We start from the raw sequence: 17,633 nt of genomic DNA, 5'->3' as shown, positions 1-17,633 counted from the left end.
GCTGCCCTGTCCTCCTGTCTCCAGTTTGCCCAAGTTCATGTTCATTGCATCAGTTACACTATCTAATCATCTCTGTTCCCTTCTCCTTTTTTCCCCTTGATCTTTCACAACTTCAGGGTCCTTTCCAAGGAGTCTTCTCATTAGGTGGCCAAAGTATTAAAATAAAAAACAAGTTAAAAAGTATTAAAAAGTAACCAGGCATGCTAGGGCTTTGCTCCATGCCTCAAATGCCTACTTAGCTGCCCTGAGTCCTACTGGATTGGGTGGCATATAAGTCAAATAAAATTGAATTAAATTTCACCAGCCACAATCAAGCATTTGACAAAACAGCCTCCTCACTGAATCAAAATGCCATGGGATAGGTCCTATTCTAGTTGGTCTTTGGCAAGGATGGGCACGCTCTCAAAATCCTGAAGACGCCCCTATTTTTCTTTGATTTTCAGAGTTTACCAATAAAGTTATTGGAAGGGATAATGTATGAGAGAGAACCAATGATAAAGCATCGTGCAAAATGTCTACCAATGGAAACCATGTGTCCTGAATGATCTGCCTATGAAAAAGAAAGCAATTGGTGCTTTCTTTCCCAGCATGGGACAGAGAGATAAAGAAGGAGGAGGACTCCAGCAACCAGGAACTGTGGCAAATACAGTTCAAACATAATCTCAGACTTGAAATTCTGAATAGGATTTCTTAAGCCGTCGTCATCCCTGGGTACTTTATGCACAGGAGTTGGGCAATTTGAAACTGCAGTGTGGGAAATGTCTCCACTGGACAATACAAAAAATTAAAATTGTGATGGAATGTTGTCTGGATTCCCAGGAGGAAGGGAGGCCATTCCAGAGGTCGAAGAGACAGTGCAATTTAGTTTGTGTGAGAGAGGGTGAAGACGGTTCCTCCCTAATAGTTCCCAGGGTATATGTTTTATGGTGCAAATAATTGGTTTAGTTGGGCAATATTGTTGTCTATAGGTGAGTAAGAAGAAAGGAAACTTCTTAAGAGTCTCAACATGTTTTCTTGGGTTTTGAAGATAGATATTTATCCAGCCCTTGAAGCCCTGCATAGAATATTGGAAGGTCTCCATGCAAATTTTCCCATGGAAATACCTAGCTAACAGGTACACAGGAATGCCTAATAGTAATATCAATCTGCCATGGGTACCCAATAGTCCCCCAAAGTTTTGAAATGATTAGTTACAAACAGGTTTGAATCACAATGTTAAACACAAATTAATTTTCCAGTGAAATTGTTAGTCTTGGAAGCCATCTTTTCTATTGGATCTTCAGGGCAGCTGTGGGAAAGTGGGACGGGGTGGGTGGGTGATGGAATTGGTAGAGTTATTTATCCATAACAACATTCTTTTCTCTAAGAGTCAAGGACGTCCAGCCTGAGCCTGGCATGGTGTGACTATAGAGACATCTCCACTTGGGATGGTGGATTGATTGGACCATGTGATGGACATGTGGGTGCAGGAGAAGGGGCTTTGACTTTCCTTTGGGTGGGGAAAACCCAGGAGCTTTCAGATTCAGATTCAGTTTTCTCAGAAGTGCCAATATGACATCTCTAATAAAATGGATCTTTGAGGAATTGCTTGTCTCGGAGTTTTACTTGGTTGGTGATGTTACTCGGAACCCTAACAGGAATTTGGTTTGGGAAACACTCATTTTTAAGCTAGTAATGAATGATAATCAATGTTTCTTAGACTTATCAGGTTTAAGATCAAGACTAATCTGCTCTAATTTAGGAACAGCAGAAACAGTAACTTTGAGTAGACATGATCTTTGCTTTAAGAGTAATATTGGGATAAAATCTTTTCAAAGCAATGATGGATAACCCATGGGCCTTCACAGATGAAGCATAGCACCCATTCAATTCTAATTACTAGGTATGTCAACTGGGCTGATAGGCTTTGCAATCAAATAACTATACACACTCACATCCACACTTATCTACAGAGAGCAGGTTCTACCTGAAGGTCTAGAAAAACTTTCTAAAAATAAGAGTTGTTCAAGACCAAAATCACCTTCCCTTTACCAGGTATGTTTATGCAAATATCCCATAGCCATCTGTAAAGGAAGTTTGAACTTCAGAATTCACTGGAGTTGGGGGGTGGATGAATTTAAACAAACAATTTGAATTATAGTACTGAACACAATGGCTTCTTCCAGTCCTATGATTCTTTGTAAACAACATGAATGGATGGATGAGTGGATAGATGGATGGATGGATCAATCAATCAATCAATCAGTCGGTAGGTGGGTGGATAGATGCATGGATGCATGGATGGATGGACAGACAGATGGATGGACAGATGAACGAACGAACAAACAAATGAATGATCATTTTCTGGGAGAAAGAAAAAAATTATTTATGTCAAATTATTTGAATGCAAGAACTTAATACATTTTAACTATTTGCAGCAAAGAGTAAGCCATTTATTATTTTTGATCTCAGCAGATAATATTTTGCTTTTAGGGGAAAAAACAGAGGACTTTGAATTATCACCCAGATGAGGAGTAGGCAAGATCCATGCCATTAGCACATCTGGCAGCCTTGTGCCATGATAAAGAATTGTAGGGATGCTCTGTGGCCAAACATCATTGCATATAAACCAGGGTGGGAGATGTACCACCATCTGAGGTTAAGTAATAAAAGGAATCCTTTGGGGCAGCTTATAAAGATTGGGGTGCGTTCTGCGTTGCATGATGGAAATCTTGTAGGCTTGTGCTGGGTCTGATTATCTGATGCTCTGACAAGCAGACATTATGTTACTAGAACTTCAGCTGAAGAACCTTCAGCACAAGAGCCACATAAGCATCATCAGCGATGGGTTTTCTTTGGCTTCCAGGTTCTAGGAATTTCTTAATGGTGGGAAAAGAGCTTATCCTTGCTTTGAAAGCCTAAAACAATAAATAAACAATGTTTGCCATATTAAATGTATAACCCAGACATTCACTAGCCAAGACAGCTCGTTGCAGTTGACAATATAAATCAAAAGCATTGATAAAACCCAACCATCATAAAACCCAGTAAATCTTCAGAACACAATAGGCATCTGTAAATAAAATAAAGTCCAAAAACCTTTTTAACCTTCTGACGTGGAAAGTCAATGGGAAAGTCAGATGCACTTTACAATCATGTTATTAACTTAACAAACTGCAGTGATTCATTTAACCACTGTTGAGAAAGTCTTAAATGGGGCAAAACTCACGTAGCGACAGAAATTTTGGGTTTAATTGTGGTCGTAAGTTGAGGACTACATGTATAGCTGATGTCACCAAAGAATTGCCCTAATCCAGTGATGGCAAACCTTTTTTGGTTTGGTGCCAAAAAGATGCGCGCACACGCAATAGTGTGCGTATAGGTGCCCACACTCATAATGCAATGCCTTCCTCCCCCGTGCATGCACACAGCCCCCCCCCAAACACACACACACTGTCCCCTCTGCCCATGTGCACAGGTCTCACTGGAGCCTCTGGACTTCCCGTAGGCCAGTTGGACCATTTTTCGCTTTCCCCAAGGTTTAGGAGGCTTTCCTGAAGCCTGGGAAGAGTGAAACCAGCTGAAAAGAAGGCCAAAAAAATCAGCTGGTCAGTGTGTGTATTGCACCCTGGAGCTGACATAGGGCAACACCTTGAGAGCCCTCAGGTATGGTTCCATGTGCCACCTGTGACATTACTTCCCTAAGTAATTCCAACCCAGCTTCCCCTCTGGATCTGCAATAACCCATTTAAATTTAATTGGAGTTCTCTGTTTATGACATTTGAGGAAAATTATTTCTCTAGTTAAGCAAGTTCTAAGGGTTTTAAAGACTTAAAAAGCATCTTATGTGTAATCCATATATCTACACATAGCTGGGGCAACTTCATCAAATGGCATGCCCTCATATGGAAGCATCTTACATAGGCTTGGCCATCGTAATCTGGATCCAGGATAATTTTCAGGGTTCTTTCAAGGGCATCTCCACTTAAATATATTACAGTGATCAGATCATGGGTAATAGTGATCAAGTTGGATAAATCAATAGTTGACAGATCATTTGTTCATCAGTGGTTCCTTGCCACCCTGTTGACCTATGTACTGAAGGAAAGCACAATATCCAAGAACAATGCCCAGGTTGCATGATTGCTTCCTGAAAGGAAAGGATATCTGACCAGCTTTAAACTAACCATCATGTACACTGCATTGTTTGGATTCAGCTTTTGCCTACTCGACTCATCCAATCTACAATCCAGGCTAAATAAACACCCATTAGAGCAGTGTCTCCCAACCTTGGCAATTTGAAGATATTTGGACTTCAACTCCCAGAGTTCCCCAGCCAGCATTTGCTGGCTGGGGAATTCTGGGAGTTGAAGTCCAGATATCTTCAAGTTGCCAAGGTTGGAAAACACTGCATTAGAGAACCTAGCAGACTCTGGTCATTATTCTCAAACTTATTCCTATAGATATAAAAATGTCCAGGGGGTGAATAAAAAGTCAGAGGCTATTGAGTGGAACATAGAGTACTTCCTCAAGATTATAATCTGAAAATGCCCCTGAGATAAGAGAGTATCTGTGATTGAAGTGTTGTTCCAACTTCTCAAGGCAATTTGGAAGGATCCAAATTCAAATATGTCAATCCAGGAATCTAAGCAGAGAAATATTAGCACTGTGAGCCTTCAAAAGATTGTCAGAGCAAACTGTTACCACCAGGCTCCAGCCTGAAATGGATCCCAAATATCAGTTGCATGTAGAACAGTGGTTCCCAACCTTGTTTTGGCCATGCGCCACTTAAGCATCTCTAAAATCCTGATGCCGCCTCCCCCCCACTCCCCGTGACATATAATTCTTATTACTCAGAAAGTAACGCCTACTCATGTAGACCAAGGCTAAAAGAAAAATAAATTGGTTTAAACAAGGTTCTAATTGCCCCCATTATTTGCTTGTCTGTCTGTCTGTCTGTCTGTCTGTCTGTCTGTCTGTCTGTCTATCTATCTATCTATCTATTTATTTATTTATTTATTTATATGTTAAATATTTATGCCGTCCTGCTCCTTAGACTCAGGGTGGCTTACAACATGTTAGCAATAGCACTTTTTAACAGAGCCAGCATATTGCTCCCACAATCCAGGTCCTCATTTTACCCACCTCGGAAGGATGGAAGGCTGAGTCAACCTTGAGCCAGTGATGAGATTTGAACTGCTGACCTTCAGATCTACAATCAGCTTCAGTGGCCTGCACTACAGCACTCTACCTGCTGCGCCACCCCGGCTCATTAAAAATCAAATCCCCCCCCCCTGTGGGCCTGGGCCCCACGTTGGGAACCACTGATCTAGAAGGACCTAGAGCTGCTTGGCCACTATTCATTCCACTATCTTGGCCAGAAATGGAAAATTTAAAATTGCTTTAGAGTTAATGAAAAGGGAGGGATCCAGCAATGATTTTTTTCAACAGAGATAGAATTGCCTCCATCAAAGAGAGTACCATTTTTTGGTTGAGAAGGGTATTTTAAAAAGCATAATTTATTGTCTTCAAAAAAATCTGTTCCAGCCACTATTACCAGTACAGTAATCACAAGAGAGCTGTATCTAAAAGAAATGTGATGATCCAAAGTTACTCAAACATCTTGTTCCTATCTTCAAGGTGTACAGGAAGACGAGGTGCATTAACCCCTTCCTTCTATCTTCCAAAACAACTCTGAATCCACTGGAGAATATGAACAATTTTAGGAAGAAAACACAAATCCTTCAGTCAATCACAGATAGTTCAAGTAGGTCTTCCAGAGTCTTCTGGCACAAGTTCTTGAACCACTGAGAAAGTTTTCTTCTATGGGCAAAATGGAGACCAAAAAAAAATCCCCATTGCTGGACTTCAGTATCCATGATCTCCCGTTTGTGGATTAAATGGCAGCCCCGAGTCTACAGAGAGGGGCAGCATACAAATCTAATAATAAATAAATAAGTCAGAACCAGCATGTTCATTTATATTATGTGAGTAAAAGATGGTGTGATAATCACTACCAGATTACCTTTAGTTGAGGGAATGGTGCAAGAATATCAGCTTTGTTCTCTTCCAACATTAAAATTGCTTCAAGTAATTGTATATCTGCGAAACTGAGGTGATTACCAACTAGGAATTCTTGGTTATGATGTTCCAGAGCCTGTAAAATATTTTTAAAAACTTGCAGTTGAACCAAAAGGTAAATTAACTAAAGTGTGCCCAAAGATTTTTATTATTAATTTACTCTCCTCAGAAGAAATATAACGTAACCTACTACAGTGGCTCTCAACGTTTCTAATGAAGAGGAAATATAACACAATTATAAACAGTTCTGATAAGTATGATAATCAGAAGCAGTCTTGTATTTAGTTAGGTTAAACTTTTCAGCAGTTTTTCAGCAGTTCTTTTTAAGTATAATTTTCATTAATAATTTTAATTACAATAGTAAAGGCTAATGCAAATTAAACATACAGTACTATACTAGGTGCTTGGGAAGTGCCCGACTGGTAATGAAATACAAAATCCAGCATAGTGATCTCGTTTGCTGTGTTGTATTGACATAATAATAATAATAATAATAATAATAATAATAATAATAATAATAACAACAACAACAACAACAACAACAATAATGAATAAGAAAAGAAATATATAAAGAATAACCTTCACCCCATGATAGACATACAATATTTAGTTACTCTTCATCCCCTGAGGTTACCACATATTTCATCTCTTTTATCTATAAGCAAATCCATAAAACATCAACTTTTCAATCCTGTTGGTCTATTCATCACTTCCTTGACCTCTGTCATGGTGATTGGCTCCACTTTCACAACGCTATCTTCTCTTCACTAAACCTTCTCCAAAGGTCACTTTCCAGTGATTCATATTCATAATGTAATATAAGCACATAATTTGTTCAAACCAGGAAGCTGACTAGAGAGGCCACTGGACAATAACGATAAAAGGAAGACATGGAAATTCCTGAGAATTAGATTAATTATTTGCTTCGTTTTTAACTTCTGAGGTAATATAAAGACTATTTGGACTTCAGCTGGAATTTATGTTTTAGCAGGAGGGAGAAAAAGTTGTTTTTGGGCAAGCGGAGTAACTGGTGATTGAAAAATTGAAAATTAAAAATAAACAATTCTCTGGAAAGAAGGTTTTAAAAAACTAAAATATGCAACTGCTGATGATCTGACAAAAATATGAATTGATTTTTAAATTATCTCAAAGTTCAGAAAACAGACAATACAGTGGTACCTCGGTTGTCGACCACACACACATGCACACACATAGTAAAATACATGATGAAGGATATAGAGAGATACTCATAGTATAATGTATCTAAGAAAGAATAGAAAAGAAGATATAGTAATAGAACATATCAATGAAAGAATAGAAGAAGAGATATAGGAATAGAAGAAAGGTATATTTGGAGGTTATTATAGGTTGCCACATGAACCATTTCTGATGGTGACAAGGACAGAATCAAAGCAAGCACTGATTGGAGTGTTTTGTCCAATTACAACATCAGGAGAGAGCATCATCTTGTCATACTTTAGATTGGATTCACACAATGCATTGTTGAACAATCCATTTGGCTGCTTCAAATAAAAGGTAAAGTTAAACTTTAGCAAAATATGTAGCTGCCTGGGATATTGTGTGAATGTGGCTTATACAGTATTTGAAAGGAGAAAGACAAAGACAGTCTGATATTTCAAAGGAAAATGCCTAAAAATCTGTTTTATGTTTATACAGTACATAAATGCTCTGAAGCCATTTGTTCCTAAATGAAAGGACAACTGCTAGAAGAAATGTTAAATGCAGGCCTACCTTTTCATAGATTGGGAGGTACCTGGTCTCGGCCTTTTCGATAAAGGCAGCAAGTTGCTTCTCCTTTTGCTCAGGTGAAGAAAAAGGGTATATCAAAATAAGGCCCATCAGGTCCATGGTCCCTTCCACGTACATGTCAATTCTGTGAAGATAGACAGGATAAATGTTATATCACTGTTGACCTCTCCAGATTCCTAAGAGGTCAGTAAGGGGCATGCATAAGTGCACCAGAGTGCCTTCTGTCCCCTGTCCTAATGTCTCTTTATGTTTTTACTAGCATCATGAATTATTATTTCAATGTTTTTCTAATCTTTTATGTACAGTATATTAATATGACTATTTCTACTCATCCCTACATTATGTACTTGACAAAACAAATAAATAAAATAATTAAAATAAATATTTCAACAAGCATTAAATTTAACAACCTTTGATCTCTGGATCAAAGAGAATGATTGTGAGATTGCCCAAGCTGTTTCTCTAATGGTCATTCCTTGTCTTTACAAGGAGGCCACCTGACAGCAAGCTTGGGGAAGGGGGGGAAACCAGTAGATAAGGGAATTTACTATTTTGCTCCAGTTACAAATTGGAAACTTTCAAGAACACTTAGATTCACGCACTTCTGTAACTAACTATTTTAAGAAACTGCCTATTAATTGATTTAAAAAGTTAATCAACTTCATAATGACATAATTGAAAACACTGGCAAAGTGCATGCTCTTAATCCTCAATATACAATTATGAAGATTTACTTTTATAATTTTTAATAATTTAAAATAAACAGCAAAAGGCAAGGTATGTTTTTGGCTACAGAAAGTTCTGAGGATTCCAAAACTTTAAATACATGGACTTTAAACATTAAGATTTTGAAGGGTTTTTTTTTTTAAAAAATCAAGAGTATCTTTGTAGAAAAGGAATTTCTACAGGAGTTTGAGTTTGGAATTAAAAGACAAGCAATTTATAATAGCGTTTAGGGCAGTGGTTCTCAACCTTCCTAATGCCCCAATCCTTTAATTCAGTTCCTCTACCACTAATACAGTTATGGTGACCCCCCAACGATAGAAATTATTTTCTTTGCTATTTCATAACTGTAATTTTGCTACTGTTATGAATTGTAATGTAAATATCTGATATGCAGGGTGTATTTTCATTGTTACAAATTGCAGTATTCACATCAACCACAGGTAAATATAAAAAGACCAATCAGTATCCGAATTAATTTCCCATTTTGTTAATTTTATAATTCATGAAGTGTCCTTTTACGTCCAATACTGATGCTTACAACATAGTAACTGCTCTCTACACATGTGTGACTGGTCTGTATAAGTACATTATGGCACCAATCCTGCCACATACACTTGTATTTGTACGAGGTGTATGTGATGGGGTTGGCATGACGATGACATCACACTGGGTACTCGTACGTGGACGTATCTGCATGTGGGTGGACCTGCCTTAAGATGGATAGAGGAGTGGTGTCTCGGTTCCTAAGACCATTGGAAATATGTGTTTTCCGATGGTCTTAGGCGACCAAAGGGTCATGACCCACTGGTTGAGAACCACAGATTCAGAAAATAACAGAGTTGGAAAGGACCTTGGAGGTCTTCTAGTCCAACCCCCAGCTCAGGTAGAAAACCTTATACCATTTAATACAAATGGTGGTCTAATCTCTTCTTAAAAACCTTCAACGATGGGGCACCCACAACCTTTGGAGGCAAGTCATTCCACTGATTAATTGTTCCAACTGTCAGGAAATTCATCCTTAGTTCTAGGCTGGTTTTCTCCTAGATTAGTTTTGACCCATTGATTCTTCTTTTATCTTCAGATGCTTTGGAGAATAGGTTCCCCCCCCCTCTTCTTTCTGGCAGCCCTTTAGATATTGGAACACTGCTAAGGTGTCACCCCTAGTCCTTCTTTTCATTAAAATGGGGATGAATGAAATAATTGTGAATTATGTCTCCTTTCGCAATTATTTCATTTGTTAGTAGAAAAGCTGCAAAACCAGACCATTCCAGTTCCACCTTGAGAGTAAATTTTCTGTTTGTGGCCAGAGCTGACTTCTTTACCTCTGATCCCATTTCTATACACAAAAAAACCTGAGTCATGGATTGTCAGCAAGTTAATAGGGCAGGGTCAGGCAGGCAAAGCCAATATTGATATTGGCACTCAGACTAAAACGAGGACTTCAGAACAAGCCTTGAATGTGATTGTGGAACTTGCTTGTACCAAAGAAAGAGGAAAATATGCATTATATTCTGCAAGAAATTGCAGAATATAACTGTATTGTAGACAAATTTACAGGTGATCTAAAATTGATTTTTATCTTTCTTTTGTTACTCTGGATTGCAGTCCAGAATAGTAAATTGCTCTTTCACCACGGAAGCTAATTGGTTCAGATGCTCTCTTCTGAAAACCTGGGCTCCTCTGTGAGAGGTCAAAGGTAATGGAAAGAGATTTTTTTTCCAAGTTATTGGCAGCCAAATGATGCAAGATAATGTAAAATGTGACTTTTTTTAAAAAAAAAAGAGCATGCTGTACAAATGGCTTTAGGTAGAAAGCCAAATGACACGTAATGTTAAACTCGGCATTTAATCTACTAGTTATTCAAAATGCACCTTGCATTTGTTTTCCAACTACTCTCTCTCCCTCCCTCCCTCCCTCTCTCTCTCTCTCTCTCTCACACACACACACACACACACATTGGATGTATTATGCATTGAGTCTTTTTTTAAAAAAAAAATTGCTAATAAAATAAATCACAGATAATAAATAGTAAATTGATGAAATAAAATACAACACATAACAAAAGGTATATAGTTAATTTGAAATAAATAAACAAATAAATAATTCTAATGGGATGCCCTAATCCTAGAAAGCTCTTTAGGGATAGGTGTGGTAACTACTCAAATTATTTCCCTGGAAACAAGTGCCATTTAATAGAAAGCCTAATAGCTTCCAATGTGCAAAAATGTAGGTTCAGGGGAGGGAGTGGGGATTGTACAATTATTACAAAGACACTATAACTTTTCAACACTCTCTCTCAACAAGCCCAATAATGTTGCTTCATTTAACTTCTTACAACTAGATGCAAAAATCAGGAGCATGCGCCAGTAGAACATTAATGGGCGACATAGGAGTGGCAAAACATTTACCAAAGGATCCAAGACTATTTTATATAGTATGCCAGAAATAAATAATCTAAAACCTTTTTCTTTTTGGCCTGCGAGAATTGTTTCACATTCATAGCCAATGAGCATTGGTGAGCATGTGGGAATGCAGTAATTTTAAAGGAGAGATTTTGGATCAGATCTAAGATGATGAATTGCAATACTGTACTGTGCTCGTTCTTTCAGATCCTTCCCAAGCAGATTATATTTCCCGGCAATGTAATTGAGAATAGCCCTGGTCTGGACCAGCTTTAGCCCATCCATCTCCACCAGCGGGACTTGATAAAACAGCAGGTATCCATCTGGAGGAAGGAGGAGAGAAGGAAAGAAAGGAAAACATAGCATCACCGACCAAGTCTAGGATGTAGTAGCGCAGAGTTTTACAGAGTTAAGCACTATACAAATGGATGCTAGCATATCACCTACCTTCAAATCTGAATGTAATCAACCAACACAAATACCAATAGCATTTAAACATATACAACTCTACAGTGCTTTCCAACCCTCTCTAAGTGGCTTACAGAGTGGCATATTGCCCCCAACAATCTGGGTCTTCATTTTTTTTTTTACCAACCTCGGAAGGATGGAAGGCTGAGTCTGGTGAGATTCGAACTACCAAATTGCAGGCAGCGGAACTGTCAGCAGAAGTAGCCTGCAGTACTGCATTCTAACCACTGCACCACTGTGACTCTTAATAGCTCTTTATGCAAAATTTATTTATTTATCAAATTTGTATGCCGCTCCTCTCCATAGACTCGGGGTGGCTCACAACAGTAATAGAAAAAACCCCAATGTAGAATACAAATCTAATAATTAAAACTAAAACCCCATAATTTAAAAAAACATGCACACAACATACCATACATAAACAATATAGGCCTGGGGAAGTTATATCAGTTCCCCCACGCCTGACGACAGAGGTGGGTTTTAAGCAGTTTACGAAAGGCAAGGAGGGTGGGGGCAGTTCTAATCTCAGGGGGGAGCTGGTTCCAGAGGGTCGGGGCCGCCACAGAGAAGGCTCTTCCCCTGGGACCCGCCAAACGACATTGTTTAGTCGACGGGACCCGGAGAAGGCCAACTCTGTGGGACCTAATCGGTCGCTGGGATTCGTGCGGCAGAAGGTGGTCCCTGAGATATTCTGGTCCGATGCCATGAAGGGCTTTATAGGTCATAACCAACACTTTGAATTGTGACCGGAAACTGATCGGCAACCAATGCAGACTGCGGAGTGTTGGTGTAACATGGGCATATTTAGGGAAACCCATGACTGCTCTCGCAGCTGCATTCTGCACGATTTGAAGTTTCCGAACACTGAAATGAAACAGAAGCTGCATCCCAAATGTTGCTGCAGATTTAAAGCAGACTCCAACAAGCTCAGAAGAAGAGAATGGTATCTGGTATTAGGAATGATCACTTTAATCCTTTCCACATCCTCATGGTTCCTTTATATTTATATTATTTATATTTATATTTATATTTATATTTATATTTACATTTACATTTACATTTACATTTACATTTACATTTACATATACATTTACATATACATATACATATACATATACATATACATATACATATACATATACATATACATATACATATACATATACATATACATATACATATATATATATATATATATATATATATATATATATCACATGTTTAAGCTGAATTTGAAAATTAAGGGAGGCTAGGATAGATCTATTTCGGCCTTATTTTGGCCTCATCAGCTAGCCATACCCACTGGGACTTGAACCTGCAACCTTTGCCTTGTAAGGCAGAGAATTATCCTCTAGGCTACAGTATCCAATCCCAAAATATATAAATATATATATTTATTGGATTTGTATGCCGCCCCTCTCCTAGTCTAATGAAGAGAAAAACTAGGGGTGGCATGATAGCAATCTTCCAATATTTGAGGGACTGTCACAAATGTCAACCTATATCTCCAAAGCACAGAGGGCAGGACAAGAAGTAACGGATAGAAACCAGAGAGAAATTTCCTGAGAAAACAATTAATCAGTACAATAGCTTGCCTCCAGAAGTTGTATGCACCAACACCTGAGCTTTTTGAGGAGAGATTAGACAGCCATTATATATATGATTGTCTAATCTCTTTTATGTGCGTGTGTGTGTTGTGTGTGAGAGAGAGAGATTACACAGTCATATATATATAATGGTCAGTCCTGTGCTCCACTCTTTAAAATAGACATCTTGCACAGATCATTTCTCAAATTTCACTCATATTCAATGTCAGGCCAACCTTTGACTTCACATAATGACTTTGAGCCTGTCAGGTTTCTACGGGTAAATTCTACATGTTCAACCCAGTAAAGTGCCATGCCTGTGTTCAGTGAAGCGCTACCAAAATTTTTACTACCACATTGTGGGCATAGCTTATGCATTTTCTTTCAACATCTTTCAGTGCAAATTGAGGGCTCTGGGGTGGAGCTCCATTTTCACTATCCCACTGCGTTCCCCCCCCCCCACATCCGGGCAGTAGCCCACCCCACCCGTGTTCCTCACTTATCCTTGTTTATCGTAAAGAAGCAGTTAATTGATGTACACTTGCCCTCTATTGCCGATTCACATTTCTTTCTGGATGGAACGGGGGAAAGCTTTACAATTTGTTATAAAAGTATGATGCAGTACCCACAAACCATCATCTGGGAGGGTGGAGTGGAGTTCTCAGGGAGCCCCCAGAATTCTACATCTCAACCCTGAGCTGCAAATATTATCTTCTGCTGCAGTACCTGATGTAATACCTCTGACCGCCTTCTGCCACACGAATCCCAGCAGCCGATTAGGTCCCACAGAGTCAGCTTTTTCCAGGTCCCGTCAACTAAACAGTGTCATCTGGCGGGACCCAGGGGAAGAGCCTTCTCTGTGGCGGCCCTGGCCCTCTGGAACCAACTCCCCCCAGAGATTAGGACTGCCCCCACCTTCCTTGCCTTTCGTAAGTTATTAAAAACTCATCTTTGCCGCTAGGCATGGGGAAATTAACACACACCCCAATTGTCAAGGTTGGTGTATGATTTGATTGGATTGTGTGATTATTTTATTTTATTATAAGGGTTTTAAATTGTCTTTTTAAAATTGGGTTTGTGCACTGTTTATGTTGTTGTGAGCTGCCCTGAGTCCTCGGAGAGGGGTGGCATACAAATCTAATAAATTAAATTAAAATTAAATTAATTTTAAAAAATTAATTTGGACATGATGAGACAACTTCCTTGTTGGTTTTAGCAATTGAGTGAAACAAAAGCTGCACCTGCTTCAAATACACTCTTGGCACAGATTTCTCCGCTGCACATGATAGCTGGCAGCTATCATGTGCAGCACATGATGGTTGGCAGAAAAAGTCATCACTTTTTCTGCCAATCCTTTGCTGCCAGTTCCCAAGACCTGTTCCCCTGGGGCAACTTCATCATTCTGCTTCAGGACATGGCTCACAAAGCCAAACAGAGCAAAATGCAGGTTGCAGCAGGCCGCCCATTATACAATCTGTGGATGTGTATATACTACCTGCTCTAATACATGCCAGTGAAACATGGAACCAATTTCCCCATTGATACAAAAGCTATTAGTGGCACCTAAGAGCCTTGGAAAAATGCATGTTCTGCATCACAGGACAAGATAGAAAAGATCTGCACACGGATTAGAGAACAAATGAAAATATACACTGCTCAACAAAATAAAGGGAACATTTAAACAACACAATATAACTCCAAGTACTTTCAAACTTCTGTGAAATCAAATTGTCCACTTAGGAAGAAACACTGATTGACAATCAATTTCACAGGCTGTTGTGCACATTCAACTTTGTACAGAACAAAGTATTCAATGAGAATATTTCATTCCTTCAGATCTAGGGTGTATTATTTGAGTGTTCCCTTTATTTTTTTTTCAGCAGCATATATCAAAAGAGTAAAAAAAACATTAAATGGAAATGGGCTGATCACATAGAAAGGAGAACTGATGACAAGTGGGCCAAGGCAGTCATAGAATGGATGCAGAGGTGGGATTCCCATAATTTCCCTACTGGTTTACCCATGTGAACGTACATGCTTTCCATGCATGCGCACAACTTTCCATGCATGCGCTTTGCTCACACACGGCTTGCATGCATGCGCACTGCTTGAAAACATGGCTAAATAGGATGGCATATAGCACCAAGGTGGGTGGTCAGGCCACTCACAGGCATTACTATTGGTTTGTCCAAACTGAACCAGCTGAATATCACCTCTGAATGGATCCCACTTGATAAAAAGCGTCCACAAAAGGGACCTAAAACAAGGTGAATCAACGACATCAGCAAGTATCATTGGCCCAATTGGCAAAAGAAAACTCAAAACATATTGGCTGGAAACATGCAGAAGAATCCTTTATCCTCCAGCAGATAGATAATGGCTAAGATGATGATGATGATGATGAAGAAGAAGAAGAAGAAGAAGAAGAAGAAGAAGAAGAAGAAGAAGAAGAAGAAGAAGAAGAAGAAGAATGCTAATGATCTGCCTTTGCATGTAGACCACAGATGACTCACTGAACAAACACTACTTTCTTTTGCGCCTGTTGGAAATGTCTTTTCTCATGGAGGACACAAAGGACATAGAGAGGAGAGTATAATGATTTCCTGAATCATTTTATAACAGCACTGAAAAATGTGACTCATCACCATGTTTCACAGTTGTGACCAGAATGGTTGGTATTCACTTACCTTCCCTGCCTGTTTGCAAATGTGAGCATGTACACCCGTTTTTGTTGCGTGTGCACCCTTCCATACATTTGCTTTGCTCACAGGTGCGGCTTGCATGCAGACGTGCAGGTTCAAAACCAGGTGAATACCACCTCTGGTCACAACCTCTCCAGCATCCTCGTGATCACGTAATCAAAATTCAGATGCTTGATAGCTGGTTCATACTTATGACCAGTGAAGGGCTACCAAACTTTTTACCACTACACTGGCTTATGCAGGGCACCCTGCATTTTCTCTCAACATCTTTCAGTGCTCTGGGGTGGAGCTCCATTTTCGCTACCTCACTGCATTTCCCCCCCTCCCGGTCCGGGCAGTAGCCCACCACTGTTTTAACACCAATGATGTGTCCTGCGGTCACATGATCACTTTTTGCGAACTTCTGGCAAGCAAAGTCAATGGGGGAGGCAGATTCCCTTAACAAAGTGTGTTACTTACTTATCAACTGCAGTGATTTACTTAACAACTGTGGCAAGAAAAATCGTAAAATGGGGCAAAACTCACTTAAAAAATGTCTCACTTTACAACAGAAATTTTGGGCTCGATTGTGGTCATAAGCCAAGGACTATCTATAGCTCCATATAGAAAAAGAGAAGGCAGCCAGTATAGGAAATCCTCCAGAAAATTATGCCGAGCACTTCTAATGCACCATCAGTCTCTACACTGATTTTAAGTATTGCTAACAACTTCAGCATCAGGTTCTCATATTTCTCTAGAAGAAGTTTAACTGATGCCAACTAAGTAGCCTAAACAAAACAATTGTTCAAAAATGGGGCGATACAATTCAGGGGTGCAGTCTACAACTCAATCACTTGAATTCAGTCTCATTTAGGTATTTCAGAGTAAGAGTTTATGATTTGGAGCCATCAGGAGCACAGAAATGACAGACTAAGACAATCAAATTAGGAGTTTAATTTGCCCTTAAAGTTTGTATTGTCACCTTTTCCTTGAAGGCGTCAAAATAAACTTTTAGTGTAAATTTTTGAAGGAGTCCTTGGAAATCATTTTTCTACTGACAATATGAATCACCAGCAGTAATATTTTATTTCTTGGTAGAAGGTTTAGTCGGGATCAGAGAAATGTTGATAACACAGTCAAACTGTGCAAGTGCACTAGAGTGCCTTCCGTCCCCTGTCCTATTGCTCTCCTATATCTCCTATACCCTTCTTCTATTCCTATATCTCTTCTTCTATTCTTTCATTGATATGTTCTATCACTATACCTCCTTTTCTATTATTTCTTAGATATATTTTACTATGAGTATCTCCTCTATAACCTTCATCATGTATTTTACTATGTGTATATAGATATATACCCACTAAAACCCTCATTGTGTATTGGACAAAATAAATAAATAAATAAAAATAAATAATTAGTTAATGATAGACAGTATTGCGTTTATTGGAGGAAGGTAGAAAACAAATTCACATTAAATTAGGATGAATGCAACTCAAAAAAGTCCTATCTTCGTATGTTCTCCATCCTCTTCCCTCTTTGCAACTATTTCAAGTTCCCACCCACTAAGCTTATCTTCCTTTGTTTTTCTACCCCATTCAAAAGACCCATGAATGTCAAGGGGCTGGAAAGGAAAAACCCCAAAAGGCAGCTATGCCTATGACCTCATGGTTTTCTATGGAAGCTTCTGCCCTATGGAACCCTCTTTTTCCTGAAGTTCAGCAGGCCTCCACCCTCTTACTCTCCCATAAGGCTTTTCCCCCAAGGGCTGTGAGAAGGTTGAATAATTGGGCATGAGAAATTGGCACAAAGTCTTTGTTGCCTTTAATGTTTGTATGTTTTAATCTCTTTAGTTTTAAATTTTCAATAGAACTTAATATGTTGTTTTAACTTTTGACAGGGAGCCACCCATATTTTGTTGGAAGATGGGCAACTATTTAAAT

General features: G+C 39.0%; 1 protein-coding gene across 3 annotated transcripts in view; it reads right to left on the bottom strand.

The window, feature by feature from the left end:
• Nucleotides 1–2,339: 2,339 nt before the first annotated feature.
• The window catches only part of LOC139156809 (glutathione S-transferase 3-like), a 41,508-nt gene continuing 26,214 nt past the window's right edge, over nt 2,340–17,633 (bottom strand). For all 3 annotated transcript variants that reach the window (XM_070732881.1, XM_070732879.1, XM_070732880.1), the window contains 4 exons: nt 11,149–11,281; nt 7,813–7,954; nt 6,005–6,136; nt 2,340–2,897 (listed from right to left, as the gene is read on the bottom strand). In XM_070732881.1, coding sequence (XP_070588982.1) covers nt 2,769–2,897; nt 6,005–6,136; nt 7,813–7,954; nt 11,149–11,281 — 536 coding nt within the window. In that variant the 3' untranslated portion in view covers nt 2,340–2,768. The remainder of the gene's footprint in view (nt 2,898–6,004; nt 6,137–7,812; nt 7,955–11,148; nt 11,282–17,633) is intronic.

The sequence above is a fragment of the Erythrolamprus reginae genome, chromosome 1, assembly GCF_031021105.1.
Source record: "Erythrolamprus reginae isolate rEryReg1 chromosome 1, rEryReg1.hap1, whole genome shotgun sequence".
NCBI classification, from domain to species: domain Eukaryota; kingdom Metazoa; phylum Chordata; class Lepidosauria; order Squamata; family Dipsadidae; genus Erythrolamprus; species Erythrolamprus reginae.
Note: the sequence above shows the minus strand (reverse complement) of the source record. Positions and strands in the feature narration are given on the sequence as shown.